Source organism: Sinohyriopsis cumingii, chromosome 7 (assembly GCF_028554795.1).
Source record: "Sinohyriopsis cumingii isolate HCF-2022 chromosome 7, ASM2855479v2, whole genome shotgun sequence".
Lineage (NCBI taxonomy): Eukaryota > Metazoa > Mollusca > Bivalvia > Unionida > Unionidae > Sinohyriopsis > Sinohyriopsis cumingii.
The window spans coordinates 56,812,552-56,835,396 of NC_142967.1; the positions used below are offsets into that span (position 1 = coordinate 56,812,552).

A 22,845-nucleotide genomic window follows, 5' to 3' on the forward strand; every position below is an offset into this window, starting at 1 on the left:
TATTGACAGAAGTTATGAAATTCAACAGAGATGAACTGTATTGGTATAAAAGTGAGAAATTCTGGTTTGTTGGATCAAATTTCAGAGATATTATGTCACATGACAGGTTTGTCCAGGTAAAACGCTACAAAAGTATACTTCTGGCAATGATATTTGTACCTGCATAGGTGTGCATGTACATGTAAATAACGTGTTTGCCAAAGAACTGCCTTGGATTTTTGCTAAATTAATAAGGTTCATCACCGTCAAAATATGTTTTATTTCATATTTATTTCCATTGAATTGAACACAAAACCTTGTATACTTCAATTTTTAAATACTTGTAGAAATATAGCTAACACACCTTTGGATTTGCTTGAATTTTGAGATAACATTGCATTTATTCAAGCCATGATTTGTAAGAACACCACAATGGACCAAAAACAGACCACATATTACTCTTTAACTTACGTTCTGATTTACCTGTATAATCATCTGTGTGAGACGAAGCTTGCTTATGAGAATAATTTCAGAAACCTGAATTTGTCTTTTTTTTTTACAATGGTACCAAATATGTATTCCTATCACAAGAAATGAAATTTATACAAGTCATTGAAAAATGTTGCCTACATTTATTATGATCTTGAAAGTTACTTAGTGTAAAATGGTAGTCTTTACCTTGTGGTTAGTTAGTGGTGAAAGGGTTAAGGATAACCATTGGGACTGATGATACTAACTGGGGGTTATAGAAAGAGGTCACAGATCCAGAGGCAAAGCCTGCAACCTAATCTACTGTGGAAAAGACCCACACATTATCCAATCAAGCTTATGAAAACATTGCCATTCTGGCGCATCAGGAATAAGGGGCTTGCCAGGAAAGGGTATTACTCCCTTGGAGGGGCCCTGAGTGGTTGAGTGGTCTAAAGCTCTCACCATTAAGGATCACTGCCATCTCACTTCTGCCTGTGTGGGTTTGATACTCGAGTACTTGGTATGTGAGAAATCTTGACAAGAGCTTCTTGTGGGTTGGTAGTTCTTTCTGGGGTTTTCCCGGATTCTTCCTCCACCTTTTATATTGGCCACCATGTATAGCCTATCTTGTGCTGAAAAATGGCATTAAACTCTACAACAACAAAAACTCCCTTGGAATGAATGTCTCACTCAGTATGAAAGGGGGGGGGGGAGAGGGGGATTTACAGATTTTATCTTCTAACCTTTCCAGACACATCTTTGTTTGAGAGAAATCTGTGGGTGTTTTAAAATGAGTATGACAGCTCTGCTGGTGCCCATGATTTGAACATTTGGGGGAGAACAAACAGATTTCATGATGGAGCATTTCTTAATTAGCCTACCCAGGCCTGGGACCATGGTCAGTTACTGATCTCTCAAATCTTGTAGGGTCACTGTAGGAATTAGCCTTCCAAATAGCATGTTCACATAAAGCTTAGCAGCCTAGAAAAGGTTTTTGCAGTGCTCCAAAAAACCTTTAATATCTCTGAAGAAGCTCCCATACTGAGATGGATAAGCTTGGCAGACTGCATTAGACTGAATATCCTGATATCATGGGAACAGCCTCCACCAATCTCCATAACACAGAGAATCATTTGTCCATCAAGATACTGTAGAGTCAGATTGAAGGAGACCACAGAAAAAATGAACAGCATGGAAGGCTACACTAACTAGCACATGACCTTTGAGAGTCTTAATGGAAAGATAGGCACTGAGGACCCCAGTGGCATTCATTACTGGGAAGCATCAGAAGCCAGGGGATGGGATGAAGGTGGTGTAATTGGACATCATGGTTCAATTTCCATTGCTAAAAGGTAGAAACAAGGGACCAAAACATAATCAACATCTGGCTGCCTCTTGGCTTCACAACAACTTCTGTGTTAACTCTAACCATCACCAAGTGTGGAAGCAAACTTCCTCATCTATCATCTGACTCGTAGGTTGAGACGAAGATGGGGATCCCAAAAGAAAACGGCCTGATGCAAACCGATCTTCTGTGAACTCATTTGCATCTACCAAAATTAAGAGTTTGTTGGCTGGTCTTCTCTTCTAGGGTAAGACAGGACTTATTTCATACTAGTATGAGTTTTAATTCTTATTTCCCACCCTGGAAAAGAGAACTTTATGTGGCAATATCTTTGCATCAGAAAGACGGGAATCATTATTGGGTGTTGCCAATGTTCCCCAGACAGCAAAGTACTGAAGATCTGTCTCTGATGGAAGTTGACAACCTTTCCTTCCATCTCTATAGGTGTGGTGGCTTTCAGGTAACTCCCACAGCTCGTCAGACTGGAAGAAATAAAACAGACATCCATACATGTGTGTGCACTTTGTACACACCAAAAGGTGGGGTGAGTGTTCCAAGCAGCTTTTATATATACATTTACTCACACAATAAGAGATGTTGCTGGAGAGGGACACACCTTTTTTTAAAATCAATTTAAATGCTTATTATTGCTATGAAATTTTTCCAGGAAATGTCTCACTCTTCTTACTCTAAATCTTTTCTTTTTGGCTCCTCACTCCGACTGGGCAATAAGTCTTGTACAGATATGTGAACATCTGGTTCTTTACTAGGTGTGATCAACTCTATTGGCTGGCCATCCCACATGGGTAGTTCCTGCTCATCGGCAACCTAAAAGAAATGAATAAATAAATAAGAATGATTTTAAAAAATGTACATCATCCATCTCAACTTCAATGTAAGAATAACTTATAACTCTATTTTTTTAACATTGGTGAACAGATTAAAAAAATTACTGTTAGCATGATATTTTTGTTTAATTGAGATTTTGTCCATTGTTGCCACATGGGAGAAATTAAAACCTCGATGGTAAAGAATATATCAGACTGGTTGAAACCTTCACACTACATGTATTATGTTGCAGGAGTACATACATGAGCGTTCATCTTCATCTAGTTTACATATAAACATATACTGAGTACATACATGCATGAGCATTCATCTTCATCTAGTTTACATATAAACCTACACTGAGTACATACATGCATCAGCATTCATCTTCATCTAGTTTACATATAAACCTATATTGAGTACATACATGCATGAGCGTTCATCTTCTGAATTACCTTGGGCATTACATTCATCATGGTCTAATGACCGAGTCAGTGTGGCTTCAGAAAAGGATAAGGGACCACATAATAGTGTCTTTGGAGTTCCTCAACTCTAGGACAAATGCCAAAGACAAACTCTAATCTGTGCCCAAAAAATTGACAGTCAGTCGTGGGGACCTCTGGAAAATTGTGGCAAAATGTGGAGGAACAGAGATGTTTGTTGTAATGATTCAGAAATTCCATGATGGCATGATCACTTGTTTTGTGGATGATAGTGAGTCATCTGAACCATTCTCAGTCACCAGTGGAATCAAACAAGGATGTGTATTGGCCCCAACCCTCTTTAGTATGGTGTTCTGCACTGACTACCATTGCTCTGCACATAGTTTCAATGTAGTGGATGTCCACTATAACTTAATTATATTGTTGTGGCTTTCTAAATATGGCAATGTAACTTACTCTGTCCACTATAAGCCACAACCAGGACATTCAGAACAATCACTATATCTGGTCTGTGACAGACTTATTCATAGATGGATTAATTTGTTCCATGAAATGTGGATTTTCCTAACTCTGTGGTGCATGTACTGTAACCCTCATGGCAGATTTTTTTTTTTAATATGCACTACTCGTGGCAAGAAAGGAAGATAATGATGTTCTGATATACACAGTGGGTGGAAAAAAGACTAAAATCAAAACTGAGTTTAAGGGCTGTTCCATTTAAACATACATGATACCCAGAGAAGGCAGTTTAAAAAAAAATATATGCCAGGGTACCTTGATTTCACAGAGCTCATATTAAAACAATAAGAAAATTTTAAATTGCATCTATGGGTGACTACCCCACATTAAAAGTGCCTTCTCTGCAATGGTCCTGGGTATGTTTTGCTGGAACAGCCCTTAACAAATGGCAGTTCTTGCTGTGAAAGATGTCAAGTACAAGTGACATGGGTCATGTATGCTCATTTACTAAATTTAAATTAAATATAAATTGTTCTTTTAAAATTTAACACTTAAAGCAAAGTCTATTCAATCCTGATTATTTAATGCTGTGGACCTTAACTGTCACCAAGAAACTTCCACACGAAAAATATCTATCGCTATGGATTTTTACAATGGCCACCATGTACTAAACTTGAGTGAAAATAACAGACCTGCCAACCCTGACGAGTCAGTCTCAGTAAGGCAGTTGATTTTTTTCCGTAAGATTGACCAGTTTTCAGTAAGGTGTAACAAAATATCAATAAGTGCTAGTGTAAAGCTGGAAAACTTAATTAAATGATTGACGCATCGATGATAAACATTATAGTCAATTGAAATGGTTGTAAAGTACGCATTGACTTTATTTACCACTTGTACAGTTGCACAAACTCTAGTTCCAAACCCTATCCAGCTTAATGGCTTGCTGCTATCTCTCAACTTTTCCATTTCACATGACGAGAGCAATCGTATCTCCCACCACAAGACATACTCAAATTGGCATGTGATGCTCAATAAACATAATTGTGTCCTTTCCAGCTGCTAATTCACAAGAATCTGAATACTCCTTTTTATTCTTCTGTGTTGATTATTAACACTTTTCTAGAAGCTTATTTTCTCTTTTGTCTTAAGCATGCATCACTTTCTGGATGCCATTTTAAAACATTCTATAATCAACATTATGATCATGCAGATGCTTCACATGAACAAATAGGTGCATTTTTAAGTTAGTCTTGTTTCCTAATTTTACTCATTCTAATTTAGATGAAACCTGGATCCAAATAAAACACGGATGAACCAATTATCCAGATTTTTCAGCATGATAATTTTTCCGTAGTTTTGCAAGTATGACATAAGTTCGTATTTTAAGGGTTATTTTCGTAAGACTTAGGGCAAAATTGTAAGAGCTGGCAGGTGTGAAATAAGAGCATATCAGATGGAATCGTCACAATCAAGGGTAGTACTAATCTGTTTATCAATATGCATAGTTTTCATTGTGACATCACAGCGTGCAACATTCAATCTGGATTGTATTTGATCACACCTTTGAGTTAATTTCATTTGAAAATGTCTACATAGTTTAACATTGATTTTGCTATATTCACCTCTCAGGGCATCAAAAGAATCACCTTCCAAATGATTATAGATATATACGAATCCAAATAAGTGAATACTTGCCACTTAAAGGTGTGTAGAATCAAATTCTGAAAAATGACACCAATTACTGAAATAGTCTGTTGAATGCCTACATGACCAGTGTGACTTGTACAATAAATATGGCTAAAACTTTATGGGGATTTTCTGGAATTTAATACCTTGTGTTAGCTGTTGACAGTGGAAACAATGGCTTTTGCTAGCGATTCAGAATTACAGTTTTTCTGCTAACCACAGGACAATATTGATGGTATCAATTTGTCCAGTCTGTCAGAAATTCAGATGAATGAAGACAGTTCAGTGTGGATAAGAGCTTAGCCACATGATCTGCAAGTCACAGAGTTAACTTAAAGTGTGGGTCCTACTTTCATTTTGGAACCACTAAGTGGCCTAGTGGTTAGAGTGTCCGCCTTGAATGCAGGAAGTCAGCTATTCGAACCCCAGTCGAGTCATACCAAAGCTGTATAAAAATAGTTCTAGCATTTGGCGTTCAGCATAAAGAGGTTAGTGTTTGGACTGGTCAGCCTGGTGTCAGGATAATGTGACTGGGTAGGACACCATGCTACATGTCTGCAGCACGATGTCCCAGTGCTAGACATCACAATAAACTGTCAAAATGCAGACATTGAAGCGATATGACTGGAAAATTGTTAAAGCTACATTTAAAATCCAAAATCACACATTCATTTTGGATAAGAGGAATAAAGAAGAGATAGATTTCTTCTTTTCCCCTATCAAATGAAATAACTGTGACTAAAAGTAAAAACTCTGCAGCCAAAGTGTATGAAGAGGAGCCTGACATGAATTAAAATAGGCAGCACGAGATATCCACAATTCACAAGCAGTATCATGTGTTTTAACTGCTTTAGCAAATATGATCAACAGTGACTTCATAACTATTAGAACATAATGAACAATTAAATGTTTGAAAATAATTATGTGTACAAATGTGACATATAACTTTATAAAAAATAATAAAGGCTAATCTGATAAATCTTGTAAAAGGTACTGTATTTACCATATGTTTTCGGACACTGTTTGTTTTTAGACAACATTTTTTTGCGAAAATATAATATTTAAATGCCTTGTAAGTTTTCGGACGTTGCTTCGCTATAATTTGGTCTACAATTTATGTTCTCGGACACAATCTAGGAAGATCTGCTGCTTTGTTTCAATGTAAAATTCACAGCGTGTTTGCCGTTAATTTAACTGATACAAAGTTCACTTCATCTGGTAGCCAATTATTTATTGTGATCATGAACTTCCATGAACTAATATCATTAAAAATTTTTAATCCTATGTGGGTATGTATGTATGTATGTATCTATGCAGATAGATAGATAAACACTGTTATATTAAGCCATACACAATAAGTAGCAATATCAAAGAATAAAAAGAAATATGATTTAATGCTGTAATATATTTAAATATATTATTCAATATCAAGTAGCTTGTCCATAGCCTTTTATAGGTCTTTGGGTGAAAAGCCCTCAAATTCTGTATCACTATCATCATCCATATTGTTTAACTGTTTGTCATTTCTGATCAGCGCATTTTCACTTCCGCTCAGATTGACACTGATGCTGCACACCTTGAAAGATTTCCTTATCATTGTGCACTTTTCCTTCAATGTGTCTAAGGCATTTACAACCCAGTCCAATACAGTCTGTTTGCTGGCATTCTTGATCTGTCCATTGCTGCTTTCATTAGATGATTTTAATGCATTTGTAGCATCCCTGATGTATTCCGTCCAGCTGCAGTGGAGGTAGCTCTTGACAGGTTTATTGATGCTCACTTCAAGAGGTTGCAATTTGTATGTGCAGCCTCCTGGTATTATTGCTGGCACAACATTTCCACGCCACAAATGTTTCTTCATGTCATGAGTAATGTGAGCCCAGAACAAGTCCATAACTAATAGTGATTGCTCTCTTCTGGTGAATGGCAAATAAATTTCTTCAATCCATCACAGCATTAGCATTTAGTCCATCCATGCTTTCCCTTAAACTATGATAATCCACCCTTTTTGTGCCTTCAGATCTAGATGTCTCTTTCCCTTGAAAATAATCATTGGGGGTAATACATCACCAGAACCTGCAATGGTTAAAATGACAGTAATGTGTCTCTTCTCTGCTCCAGTTGTATGAATCAGAATGCTTTTCATTCCTTTTTTGTCCACCATTTTCCCTGGCACAAGATCAGAGTCCATGTTAATAACAAACTTATCGTCAAACTCGTTCTCCTCACATCTATCCATCACAAACTTGTGGAACGAAGCAATCTTTTCTTCCAAATCCATGGATAAACGTTGGGCAAGAGAGGTCCTGCTTCTGAGCACAAACCCATGTCTTTTCATGAAACTCTCTCTCCATGAACGACTGGCATGGAATTTGCTCTCCGGAAATTCTGTTGAGACAAGCTCCTTGGCATATATACATATTCCCTCAACACTGACTGGAATTTGTAAGTCACACTGAGTGAGCACCCACTGAGCTATCTTATCATCCATAGCTTGTCCATAGCTAATTCCCAGACATTTTGCATTGTTAACGACATCCTGCTTTTGCTTTAATGTATAATGTTTATAGCGAGCACGTACAGAACCAGGTGGAGCATTCTCGGTGTGAAGTGGCAAATTTTATGTCGATCTAACAAGAATACATTAGTTGAGACCAGACAACCATTAATTAGATTTATTGAGACAGGCGCATATCATATCGCCATACTACCGTGTACGGTAATGTCCTTTAGAGGGGAATTCTGTTCCTAATTAAACATTTGTTTATACAGCAGCCAGGCGGACAATTTAGGACAAGGAAAACTTCATTTTCATGGTAAAGTTGTCACAATTGGGAGAACGCAGAAACTCTGTTACTCAAACTACCAGGGTCAAGTTGACCCTGACTTTGGCGCCTCTGGAAAAAAAAAGCGGCAGAGATATTTGATTCTGATTGGTATGTTAAATGACAGGGCATGTTCCAACACAAAATTTCATAGGTTTTAATATCACCCACGTCGAATTTTAATCAGTTTAAGCTTTTCCTACAAGAAGGGACCGAAAGGTTACGACTCCGGGAATTTGCAAGAAATTTCCGTAAAACTGTTGTCCAAAAAGGGGACGATTGTCAAAAGGAACCGACGAACTAATTACCCGATTAGAGGGAGGAACGTTGAAAGCAAAGGGAGAAAATAGCTCCAGAGACGTATGGGACGAATGAGGGATGTTATTCTGAGACCTATATGGAGAAGCATAGAGAAGAGTGCAGTGAGACATATAATCCTGTGACGCAACCCTGTGACGTATTAATTTCTGAAGAAGTATTTTGAGAATATCCTGAGACGGGTGGTAGAAAGTATCATCCTGAGATCCAAGGGTCTGAACAGCGACAGAGGAAGCAAAAACAGACTGAGGACGAGCAGGTTATGAAATCGTACAAGACATTGACTTTGATTGTCCACTCGATCCTATGATGAACTAAATCTATCAGTAACGGATCGGCTATCTTATTTAGATCTATTTGCGTTTTCTTTGTATTTCGGTGAAAGTTAAATTTCTAAAAGCAGAGTACATTCCTGATGTAATGAATTTTCACAGTGTATGTAATTGATTAAATTGTTTGTTTACATGTACGGGGGCTCGTGTTGGTTTGTTCTATATACCTTCTCAGATCTCTATCTATTCCACCTATAAGTTTCACCACTTATATTTATATTTACTCGAACCGGGCAATAACATCGAGGGCGGTCAACCCCTAGATAACGAAAACCAAATACGGAGGGACATTCACTCCCCCCGTGTAACACTCGGGTTCAAGATAATCAGACTCGTCATATAGAGCAGCTTTCTTCGTAGGTGGTTCTTTTTGTGATGCATCCTTAGAATAATTAATTTGAGGTCGCTTCTGTGGATGGTCTACTGGCCTCTTTGGAGATGATTTCGGCAAAAGAGAGTCCCTCCATGAACTAGGCAATGCCTCCTCGCTTGTTGCATAACGTATGATAAACTTATCTATTAAAATTATTACAGTACTAACAATATTATGTTTCACAATGACAGCTATCCAGTATATAAATTTCTGATAGTGGTGGGTATTTTATTTATATTTTATATTTTAATAGCTTGATTCGGCTAACAAAAATATGACTGATTGTCAGTGTAGACATTGTTACACACAAAACCAATTCAAACAGGTGTGACAGTTACGGCTTTGATTAGAAACCATGACCCCTGCTTTATATCATTAAACAATACATCAGAGAGTCGGTATGGATTAGTAAAATTCATTGGCTTGTGCAACAAAACAAACCCCTTATCACTGAGGCATTATACACCAAGATTTAAACATAGTTATTGTTCTACAGGTAATAAACCTATTTGTAGAAATGTTCGGTACATTGTGTGCTCTTTTAATGAAATCAAGATGGCTGCATTTTATTTCCGAACACCTGTCAAAGAAATCCCACAAGTTATATTATTAACAATTATCACCTAGACACCTTAAAATCTCCGACATACATCAAAACAATCTCTGAGCAGTCGATTGTTTCGCGTCAGCAAGCTCTGCTCATTTTGAAGCTACCCTCGGCTAGGTGGGAAAGAAAAGAGAGAACCACAACAAATAGATCACCTTTACTTTTTTAAAATACCAACATATTAATCATGCCAACTCGTATATTGCAACTTGATTGTTATTTTTACCCTTCCTAGGCATGCATACAACACTCACCCTATATGGAGCCTCTCACCCTTGGTGCTCTAAGATTAGCCATCATACAAGTACCGGTATTTCTACTCTTGATATTAAAATGTTTCTGTCATAAATATCTTAAGAATTATAATTCCAAAATCTTTTTATTTAGTTTGCATTTATAAATTACACAGAATGTAGATTTTAATGATCACTGATTAGCAGAGGGTTAAACGGTGGATTGCATGATTACTAATATGGTGGTTCTTTTGGAAAATACACACACAATCGTGGCTCTAATACATGTATGGCTGTGTTTTATGGCAGATGAAAATGTATCACATAGACAAAATAGGCAAGTAATGCCTGTTTTTCATTCATTATCCTTTCCGTGGTGCTAGATAAAATACTTGTTTTACTTCATGGCAGCACATCGTCACATGAGCTAACAGTAACTTCGTTACCGGGGGGGAGATGGGATAAATCTTTCTTCACCTGTATGTTTTCGGACACTTAATTAAAGAATTTAATATGTATTCAGACGAGAAAAAAAGTAATTATTTGTTGCAGTCAGAAAACATACGGTAAATATGGTAGTTATAGCTTTTATATATGCATCATTAAAAACTCTGGTTTTAGTATTTAAAATCAATCAATTATAGGGAAAATAACTTTTAAAAATTGGCTAACTAAAAGATTTCGCTCATATCCCCAAATCATCAGCTAAACTATTATCATTTAACAGCAGCAGCACCAGATTCTGGTAGTCAGCCTTCAAACCAGTAAATGACCTCAGCAGAGCTTGAGCAGTGGGTCACTAAAGCTACATTGAAAAACAGTTAATGTAGGACACAAAAAGGCCAGGACATTCATATCTGTCCTAAGGCAATGGAGGCAACAGCATTCTCAGCAGTTTTTTGTGCCATCATTTTGGTAAGTGGAATGTTTTAATACAACTCCCCGATCTTACCTGATGGTAAATAATAGATTCTAAAATTACCAATATCATCTACCTCATGGTACAGTTGAATGTAAATGAAAATAATATCTGTCAGAGGAGAGATTTTTGTATAAAGATGCGTCTACATGGAGAATATTTTTGAATACTTAATGAAAACCTCACATGTTCATCGTTTCTGCTCATGACAGCAGTCTAATACGAAAATAAACAGTATCCATTAAAGGCAGTGAAAAGAAGCTGAATAAATAATCACACCATTTCTAATTTTAGCCAATGTTTTATGCAAATTACAATAATTATTCACTATTTTAAGAAATTAGTGTGACTCCGACAAGAAAACAAACCAAGATAAACAGCTACTATTTCAGAGTCTTTGAAGAACAACTGTATATACTTTCTTATAAGTAGATTCAAACTGCACGCAACAAAGATCCTGATCTGCTGGAGTATAATGCACCAGCAGATCAGGGTCCATGCCATTTGTTCTACTCATTACTCTCAACAAACTAAACCAATCCAGATCTGCTGGTGCCTTATCTGATGGCAGAGCTGGGGCTAGCTGTTTGCAGCTGTACTCATCTTATAAACAAGTATATATATGGTACAGTAAAAATTGTTATGAGCAACCTCTGTGAATGACCACCTGTCATTTCCGACCACAATCGTAATGCATAGATTGATTTATTATATAAATGCTTTGTACTGAGTGCCCACCTGCTGAATGCGACCGGTAGACATGTATGATTATTAAAAAGAAATGGTATAAGCTTGTTTGAAAAGTAATTTATTCAATTTTCTGTTCTCTTATTATTTCTGCCTAATTCAGATTTGTGTATTAACTGATCGATTGATGACAAGAATTGAGCATTCATGGGTTGGTGTAACCCTACCTCTCTCTTTTTGTCTGAGTTATTGTTTGTTTATGCCTTATTGCATCTGACATTTTATATCAGTGAACCAGTAATTATGTTTATATTTTGCCTTGAAATTTTAAATACCTTACTCATTAAAATATGATCCTAGAATGACAACACAACGAACAACAATAATGGTTTGATTCAATGCTTGCAATTAGGCTACTGAGTATATTCACATAATAGTGCCACTGTATGTACAATGAAGGCTTGAACACACACTGAATGAAGTACATCCCTTCGAGTTGAATCATGGGCACCAGGCACTGTATTAAACTTTGATGATATTTACAAAATACAATAATGAAGTTTCAGAAATAACGCTTAAAAAATTATGCTAATACTATAAAAGCCTAGTTGTATTTTGTTTTGATGTAAGCAACCTTACACCATACCAGCAGTGTCAACTCTCGTGCCAAGGGGAGGCTCATGATTTCATAATATCTCATGAATTTTGCAGAGAACTCCTAATTATTATGTTTTTGATTTTCACTTCTCCTAAAAAAATGTCCTACATAAACAGATACATCGTATGCAATGCATGGAAGCCATTTTCTGTTGTATCACCTGTGAATATTGTTGTGACTAAATAATTACATTACTAAAAATAATTCACTTCCTCACTGAATAGACTATTAGGTTTAAACTTTATTCACGTAAATTTATGATTATTTTTTTCACCACTTCAACAATACAAGAATCAGAAAATAAACCACAAAAATAAAATTGTCGACCATTAAATGAGGCTGCCTATTTAGTTCAACAAAATTGGGCATTCTTCATTTGCCAATCGATTGCTGGTGCTTGCATAACAGCACTGTAGAACATGGTTTCTTTGAATTATGATGGAGGGCCAGTCATTTTCACAAAATAGTTGCATTGATAAGCATTAACTTTTAATTAGTCACGATGGCTTTTTTGCTTGTTTGTTTAAGACTAACCTTTAGATATTGAGCAGTTTGGCCACAGCTGACCAAAATATGAAAATGGGAAACGATGGAGAAAATAAGGTGCATCACAGGGAGAAACGGCATTTCCTTTGTGAATTTCACGCATACTGGACCCGGAAGATTGGTATAAGTGAAAACAAGGCTTGAAAATGCCATCAAAAACCTCCTCCTGATTTTAGGTCTTGATCTCCCTATTTTTTTATTCAGTCTATTTACTTGGCTTTTGAAAAGTTGGCAGGTATGCCTTACAGCCCGTTTTACAAAATGATGGTAATCATGCTAATATTATGGAATAAAAGGTAATTACACATCAATGTACTGGTATAATTACCGGTCAAAATTCCCTCTTAACACAAGACAGTTTCAGGAATTTAATGATTAATTGGCCTGTATTGCTATCGGAAAACAATAGACAAATTTGCCAATTATCAAGAAAGGAGATGCCAAAACAAAGCTCAAATAGATTGATTATGATCTTAATTGATCTGTAATGAGAATTTTAGCCATTATTATTACCACTCTTCATGAACACGTAATAGTTATGCTGGCCATGTGCTTTGTACAATTAAACATGTGTACCTTTTCATAAATATTACCTCATTTGTAGGATCATTTATATCATTGAAAATGAGTAATTTATAATCACATGATTCAACGTAAAGGAAACAGCTATCAAGGAGTAGCTGAAACATCAACTGGAAGAATGCAATTTGGTTGAAACTATGAATAAAGCAAAATCTGCATCTAATTTGGGTGGGAATAAATAAGGATTTAAGTGACGCTATGCATGATTTGCACTGTGTAAGTACTGTACATTATAGTTCAGCCTATTCTACCAGGAAAACTCAACCAGCCCACGAAATATAAAGTCTGTATATACCTTTATTTAATTTCATGTTGGAGAAATCAGAAAATACACACATGCAAAATAATAATAAAATCAATCATAGTACTTTATAACAGTTTAATCCTTTACCTCATAGAGCATAGTTACAAAGTGCAGCATGCTATAAATAGAACACCTGTTACCTAGTCGACTCCATATGCATAGGCCTGCCTGTTAACATTTAAGCAATGTAGTGTATGTTACGTTTAACAGCAATTTTAACCATTTTACATTTTGGGTACACATCTATTATGTGTGGAAAAATTTAATAGTAAAGTCCGATTGTTATAGCTGTGTTTTTCTTTTTATTTGTGTAAAAAATTACCAGTTGCTATTTCAGATAACTAAGCATATATAGCATTGTGAGTTTGTCTCCTTGGGCTTGCACTTTTCATTCATTTGTTCTTTTCCAGACAATGAATATTTTTTTAATGATTTTGGACACAAAAAAAGTAATTATAATTTCCAAATGAAAACATGCAGAAAATATGGTAATGTGCTTTAAAAATTTCATAAATCAGTTTAGGTTTCCATCTAAATTGATACAAGCATGATTTTTTGGGGGTGCTTGTTTTATAGAAATGCCAATAATTACTTACCATGACATCAGGTATCCAATCTTCTATTTCCTTCATTGTGATTTCCGCTCTACTAACTGTGTGGAAATCTTCTGGAACAGCTGTATAATTAATGAATTTTTCATTATCATAGTTTTTCCTACCCCTCCTTAGCATATTCTTTAAAAACAAAATATAACCTCGGTATGATAAATGGCAGTGTGATCTAATTCAAGAATACATCATAAAATATATTATAACAGTGATGGGTTTAATAAAATTTTCATGAATTCTGACTCTTAAAAGTCTTAATGATCAGAATCGGGTGGGGTGGGGTATTGATAGGCTACAAATTTTACTTCTTTTACAAAATTTACTTCTTAATTTAATATTTTAATAATTATTAAATGAAAACTTATTATAATCCTGCTTAATTTTGGAGAACAAATCGATAAAAAATATAATCTAATGTGGAAGTGTACCTTCTGGCTGCCCTTCGTCCATGTCATGCCTGGACATAAGGGCCTCCACCTGCATCAAAGGACTCATCTGAGGGGACTTGAGTAGTAATGGGCTACGTTCCAATAACACCTGGAGGTGACAAAGTAATAGGAATATATTCTATGTTATATACCATATATAACATATAGCACTTTTTAAATTCCATATCACTAGTCCCAAAAATGGAAACTACATTATGGCATATGAATAAATCCACCTCGTCCTAACATTAACATTAATTACAGAATCAAAACAAGTTTTCTATTTTATATATTATGAAAATAATAATACTAATAACACTGGACAACAAATTTTTACAAAAGTCATGTTACTGAAATAAAATTAGTCAATTCTTATCAATTTTTATGTGCTGAACACGAATATGACAGTCAAATTGCAAAATTGGCTCTAGTTTTTTTTGTAATCTGCAAGAAATTAATGTTTACATAACGAAATGCATTCCAATAGTAAAAGGTCAACTGTAATAGCCTACCTATAAAAAATCAAGTCATAGACTACATCTTAGATTTCTTCGCCTGTCTCTTGTACAGCTGTTCGGGAGCATCTCTGAGGAGTGTCCAGCAGTAGTCAGCCAGCATTGTAGTGGACCATTTTCCCTGGTATCTTTGTTCCATTGTTGCGATATCTTGATGAAAACGTTCGCCGTGTTCATCACTAACAATACCACAGTTGCTAGGAAAGAAATCCAAATGGGAATGAAGGAAGTGAATCTTTAGAGACATATTGCAGCCAAGTTTCTTATACTTCATCAACATGTCTTCTACTAGTTCCTTATAGTTTACTGCCCTAACATTTCCGAGGAAGTTTGTAGAAACTAGGCGAAAAGCATTCCATGCTTGTTTCGCGTCACCTTCCAGCAAGTTGTTGAACCGGTCATCTTTGAAAAGCTCTCGAATCTGAGGACCCACAAAAACTCCCTCTTTAATCTTTGCTTCGCTGAGTCGAGGGAATTTTTCATGCAGGTATCGGAATGCTGGCAAAGTCCGGTCAATGGCTTTCACGAAGTTCTTCATCAAACCTAGTTTGATGTGAAGGGGTGGTAGCAAGATTTTCTGAGCCTCAACCAGAGCTGGGTGTTGGATATTCTTCTCTCCAATGGCTACATTCTGCCTGTGAGTCCATTCCTTCCTCATGTAGTGCATTTCCCTTGCTCGGCTATCCCACTCGCATAAGAAACACATGTATTTTGTATATCCTTGCTGCAGTCCCATTAAAAGGGCAACTACCTTCAAATCACCACAGAGGTGCCAGCTGTACTTGTTATACTCAATGGAATTCAGTAGCTGCCTTAAGTTATCGTATGTCTCTTTCATGTGGACAGCATACGCTACTGGAATAGATGGAAGAATGTTTCCATTGTGCAAAAGCACAGCCTTGAGACTCAGTTTCGAAGAGTCCACAAATAGTCTCCATTCTTGTGGGTCATGAGTGATTTTTAAAGCATTCATGAGGCCCTCAATATCGGAACAGAATATCAGATTACTTTCCTTTCTGAAGAAAGGCTCCAATTGCTGGTGGCGCTTTCGATATGCAGTAATTGTGACATCTTCTTCTAGAAGATTCCATTGTTGGAGTCTTGATCCTAGCAATTCTGCCTTGTTCTTTGATAAGTCCAAATCACGAATCAGGTCATTTAGTTCTTCCTGTGTTATTCTGTGTGGGGTTGATGATGCACCACAGTGAAAATCTGGATCACTGCATGCTGATGGACCAGGAGAAGAACAGGTCGACTCACCTTTGTCTTCGTCAGATGAATCAAGAGAATATTCTGCTGGAGGTTCTGGAATAGGAAGTCCCTCACCATGTGGAACTGGTCTCAATGCAGACGGAATGTTTGGGTAGACTATTCTCGACTTCTTTCGCTTCGTTATTCCGCCGGAAAGAGGAGGAACCAAGCAGAAGTAACAGTCATTTAGGTGGTTGCTTGGCTCTCTCCACACCATTGGGACTGCAAACGGCATTGATGACCTTTTGCAATTCAACCACTGTGAAAGCTGTGTTGTACATGTAGCACAGCATATATGCGGAGCCCAAGGCTTGTCTTGGTCACCAACCTTGCATCCGAAGTAAAGATGATATGCCTTCTTCACTTGAGAATTGATACTTTTCTTCTGGTTGGCAAATGTCACTTCCCCACAAATATAGCAAAAATTGTCTGCGGTATTAACACACTTTCGAGGCATTACTGTTCTTTATTGTACGTAAATGGATAAAATAATAAGTTTTATGTAACAGTAGCTTGAACTGTCTCGCACAACGTCTAAAATATTTTAAATGCTGAACCTATCTGATTGGGCTTTATATAGTACACTGCTTACGTCAGCTTCATCAGCCGCCTGGCATTAGTATAATAGGCCTACACATGTATAGTACACTGCTGACGTCAACTTACTTCAGCAGCCGCATGGCATTAGTATTGCATTGCATCAGAAAATGATGCAATCAACTGTGGATGATGTGAGCATGATGGTATTATGCAATGTTGCATCATTATTCCGGATGTTGCTGCAGTCCTACTGGAGAAATTTACACAGTGAAACATAGAAAATGAGGTATATGAATATCTTCAAAACGAGAGCCAATACAAATTTTTCACGGTTATATTCGTGTTCGGCACACCAAAATACTACAGATTAGGGCCTTTTCAAGTCAGTAATGATTTCACTGTTGACCAGTGTAATAATTACTAATTATTATTATCCAATAATCCTTTTATCAATGTTGAAAAACACACTGAACTACCCACCGCTTATCTGTCATGATCTGCATCCAGTCTGATAGATGAAATCGGTGAAATATTTTGGTATGCAAAAATATATCAACAACAAAGTTCACTGTCAACTATGCGTGCCCCAAAAATTCTAAAAAAACAAATGAGGATTAAAACTAATGATATCGAGACCTAGTAAGATCAACATCAACATGAAAATATACGTGAATATGGTAAAGAATTTGATGTGTTACATCTCAGACACACCGTTTAAAAAAAATGTAACTTGTCCATGGTCCATTGTCATAAAACACCTGTAAATGGGCTATTTAAGGTGGGGGGGGGGGGGGGAAAGGGCAAACAAAAGATGTAATTGCAAGACACCAATGATATCTTTTCCAAAGAATTTTAACATTATCATTGAAACCTGTCCAAATAATGATGTGATTATGTAATTACAGAGAATACAAATAAAAAATGTAATTCTTATAATTAACGTATTGGTCAGGATATGGAAGCTGTCATAGGACACCAAGTTTTGTTTTTTCACAATGATTTTGCTTTATCACGATGACTATGAAATACATCAAATGACCATCCCATTTTGAAGCTGAATTAAATCCTTTACATCTATATTTTGCATTTTATTGGATTATTACTCTTTAATTGCAAAAATCACACTGTTGTTTCCATAGTTAAATCTAAGACAAGGGTTTATCATTCCTTTTTTGGTCATTTGAAATGTTCCTGTCTTAGGTCATCATCTCCTATCATCCAGCAATGTAAGATGGGTAATTTTTAACCAACTTTTGCTCTCTTGCAGATGATTCATTAACACATGTAATGTCTCTGACAAAATATGTCCAATAATTTACAAGTCTGTACTTTAATGTACAAAATGATCAATAGTGTGACCCCGCTATAACACACTCTATTATAACGCGAATTTTTATATAACAAAATGATCAATATTTACATATCTTGATGAACATATTATGGGAAAATAGGAAATCAAAGGGACCAAAATTTTACCTTAGCTGGACAATTAACCAGAACCACTCCAGTGGCTTAGTGGTTAGAGCATCCGCCTCGGATGTGGGAGGTCATGGGTTCGAAACCTGGCCATGTCATACCAAAGACTTATAAAAATGGTACTAACAGCTGCCTGGCTAGGTGCTAAGCATTAAGAGGTTAGTGTTAGGACTAGGCGCTAAGCATTAAGAGGTTAGTGTTAGGACTAGACAGTCTGGTGTCAGGATAATGTGACTTGGTGGGACATTATGCTACATATCTGCAGCATGATGCCCCAATGCTAGACATCACTATAAACTGCCATACTGCAGACATCATAATGATATAATAATAATAATAATAATAATAATAATAATAATGAGGACTTTGTATAGCACCTAATCTTTAGAAGCTCTAAGCGCTTTACAACATTAGACAACACCTATAGGATAAAACAACATATAACAATATGATTACAAAAACAAACACCATGAAATAAGCAAACATTAACAAAACAAAACATACTGAGAATATTTAAGGTAGGAAACATTATTAGGTCTTTAAGTTTGTTCTTGCAGTCAAAATAAGTGAGTTTTAAGAGCCCTCTTGAATGTGATCACTGTGTCTTTGTGTCTAAGTTCAGTGGGCAATTCATTCCACGTTGCTGGACCCTGGTATGCAAAAGAACGCTGTCCATATGAACCGAGCAGCTGTGTTTTGAACTTTTTGAAGTTTCTGGAGTAGATATTGAGATGAACCAGACAGAACTGAGTTACAATAGTCCAGTCTTGAAAGTACTAATGAACACACAAGTGTTTTAGTGGCATCAACTGAAATATACTTGCGAATTGAGCTGATGCGTCTCAGCTCAAGATATGCAGCCTTGCATATGTTCATGACATGTTGGTTCAATGTGAGAGTACTGTCCAGAGTAACACCTAGGTTTCGTACTAATCGTGTTAATTTAATGTTAGTGTTGCTGATATTTATTGTTTGAGGTAAAGGATGTGAATGAGAAAGTCTTTGTGTTGTGATCAGAATGGTCTCAGTTTTATCATCATTCATCTGCAGCTTGTTACATATCATCCATGATTTCACATCAGAAATGCACCTCTCTACACCTTGGATGGTAGTATCAACTTAAGTTGGGTGGCTAGATTTGTATATTTGGGTGTCATCAGCGTACAACTGGTGAGACACTGGACGATGATCTATGACACTTGAGAGTGACTAAGTGTACAGAATGAAGAGAACAGGTCCAAGAACAGACCCCTGTGGAACACCACTGCAAAATTTTTAAAGCTACATAAAAAAATCTAAATCACACACACACACACACACACACACACACACACACACAACTGGCTAGAACAGCCAGTGGGTAAATGATAATGAGCTAACCCTTTCTTCTGCCACAATTGCCAAGAATAAAAAATACTCATGGATATAATTTTTATACAGGTTCCACTTTTATATGAATTTTAGGATGTTGTCTTTTTACTGGCACACATTATGTTTTGTTAACAACGCATAAGATCCCTAAGATCGGAGTCATCATTGCTACCATTAATATCAGCAACTACAACTGTTTTCCTTATTTAAAACAAGTTTTTTTCTTGTGCATTATTTTCTTTAAGTGGTATCAAAAAGCATAAATTCTGCAATTTTTATTTAATAAATACAAAAAAAAAATCCAACTAAATGTGATTTTGTTTACATTTTTGTAATGTTTAAGTATTGTTCTACTTCTTAAGATTTGTGCAATGATTCAATAGCTCTGCATTACTGGCACACTGTCTCTGTTTTGAGTGTTTGTACACTGTACTGTGTTGTATTTTCAACTAGCAATAATTTACCAGAACTTAACCATGCTTGCATGATATAGTGTATTTTCATTTTAAAAATATGGTGTTGCAACTTTACCATGACTGCCTATAAAGTATTGCAGCTATATTGAGCTTGTATAATTTTGCTATCTATGCTTAAATTTGCAGCTTCCAAATTATTATATCAAATAATTGCTTGAGATATTGGTGCATGTTCCCATAACCCATTAACTACTGTCATGTGGTGTATATAATATGATCACATAGTAGGGGTGCAAGGGACAGTTTTTATGCAAAGTCTGACTTAGATGATTAGACAAGGAATCTTAAATTAGGTACTATTTACCAAATAAAATGGTAAGAACAGACACACAAAATTTACCTCAGCCCCTTTGTCCTCCAGGAGTCTAAGATATATATCATCCAGGTGGTGGGTGGGATGCCCAAACAGAGGGTCATACAGTTCCAGATTTGGCCTAAATGTTGCCTCTGTGTTATCAGGATAAGTAACTGCCTCCTCTCTACAAAAACACACACACTATATATATATTAATATTTGTTATTATGTACACCACTCCCTCGATAATTCCCGTAAAATGGAGTCCACAAACAAAGACTGCACTGTAAGCAGGCCCAAGTTACAGAGGGACTCCAAAAGCTGAAAAAAATTGCTTTGACATCGAGAAAAACGTGGGGGTGGAGCGGCATAAGGAACTGTGCCGTTTATTGACTCAATCCTCATTTTTCAATCAAGTCAATAATAATTTTTAATAACGCACTTTTTTCTAATGAAGTTGTTTGTTATTCTGTTTAAATAACGTTTAATTTCAAATTGTCCAACATATGAAAGATCGTTCCAACTGGTTTCAACAACCCTCACTATTATGCAAAAAATTCTGTGTATTACATCACTGCTTTTTGTTTTCTTGATGAGCCTGGTTCCCGTAGTGGTGTTTAATATTATCCTGCCAAATCGGGAGTCTGCAGAACAGGGCACTAGACTAACTGTTGATACACAACCAAACAAGATTCCTTTTTTTCTCTTCAAAAACAGACATTTATTTCGTAAGACTATCGTCTACGACAAAATTCAATTTTTGAATTTTTCAATTAGTACAATATTGATGTCGTGATTTCACTGGAATAATAATAATAATAATAATGAGGACTTTGTATAGCACCTAATCTTTAGAAGCTCTAAGCGCTTTACAACATTAAACAACACCTATAAGATAAAAAACATAATATTATTACAAAAATAAACAACATGAAATTAGAAAAACATTAAAAAATAAAAAAAAAAAAAACATGCTGAGATTATTTCAGGTAGGAAACATTATTAGGTCTTTAAGTTTGTTCTTGCAGTCGAAATAAGTGAGTTTTGAGAGCCCTCTTGAATGTGATCACTGTGTCATTGTGTCTAAGTTCAGTGGGCAATTCATTCCACATTGTTGGGCCCTGGTATGCAAAAGAACGCTGTCCATATGACTTTGTTTTCATAGTGGGAATAATGAGTATACGATTGTCAGAAGAGGAGTGTAAGTATCTTGCTGGTGTGTACACATGGGTGAGGTCGGATAGGTATGTTGGACTAGAGTCCGACAGTGAAATGTAGCACAGAGAACAAATTTTGTATTTGACTCTGGATCGAATGGATAGCCAGTATAGGGTACAGAGCAGTGGGGAGGTGTGCTCTGATCGTGGTACTCTAAGTATGAACCAAGCAGCTGTGTTTTGAACTTTTTGAAGTTTCTGGAGTAGATATTGAGATGAACCAGACAGAATTGAGTTACAATAGTCCAGTCTTGAAAGTACTAATGAACACACAAGTGTTTTAGTGGCATCAACTGAAAGATATTTGCGAATTGAGCTGATGTGTCTCAGCTCAAGATATGCAGCCTCGCATATGTTCATGACATGTTGGTTCAATGTGAGAGTACTGTCCAGAGTAACACCCAGGTTTCATAATGACTGTGTGAATTTAATGTTGGCGTTGCTGATATTTATTGTTTGAGGTAAAGGAAGTGAATGAGAAAGTCTTTGTGTTGTGATCAGAATGGCCTCAGTTTTATCATCATTCATCTGCAGCTTGTTACATGTCATCCATGATTTCACATCAGAAATGCACCTCTCTACACCTTGGATGGTAGCATCAACTTCAGTTGGGTGGCTAGATTTGTATATTTGGGTGTCATCAGCGTACAATTGGTGAGACACTGGATGATGATCTATGACACTTGAGAGCAAGTGAGTGTACAGAATGAAGAGAACAGGTCCAAGAACAGACCCCTGTGGAACACGACAACATAGATCAACTGGGCTGGAGTGTATTCCATTTGCAGATACAATTTGTGTCCTGTTGACCAAGTAGGACTTGAACCACAGTAAGGCTGTATCATGAATGCCAAATACATGCTGGAGACGGTGAAGTAATACATCATGGTCTATTGTGTCAAATGCTGCAGACAAATCAAGGAGGCTGAAGACTGTAATCTTTCTGCTATCCAACAGAGAGAATGTCATTAACTACTTTTAGAAGAGTTGTTTCAGTACTGTGGCAAGGGCGATATGCAGATTGTACATTGCTAAAAAACTGTTTGAATTTAGATGAGATACAAGCTGGGATT

General features: G+C 36.4%; 1 protein-coding gene across 1 annotated transcript in view; it reads right to left on the minus strand.

Moving 5' to 3' along the window:
* Positions 1–22,845, minus strand: part of LOC149795310 (meiotic recombination protein REC8 homolog) — a 128,893-nt gene that overhangs the window by 80,078 nt on the left and 25,970 nt on the right. Inside the window, exons 6-9 of the mRNA XM_089964080.1 lie at positions 20,601–20,739; positions 14,632–14,740; positions 14,192–14,271; positions 2,484–2,623 (exon numbers count right to left, since the gene is read on the minus strand). Of these exons, the coding sequence (XP_089820206.1) occupies positions 2,484–2,623; positions 14,192–14,271; positions 14,632–14,740; positions 20,601–20,739 (468 nt within the window). The remainder of the gene's footprint in view (positions 1–2,483; positions 2,624–14,191; positions 14,272–14,631; positions 14,741–20,600; positions 20,740–22,845) is intronic.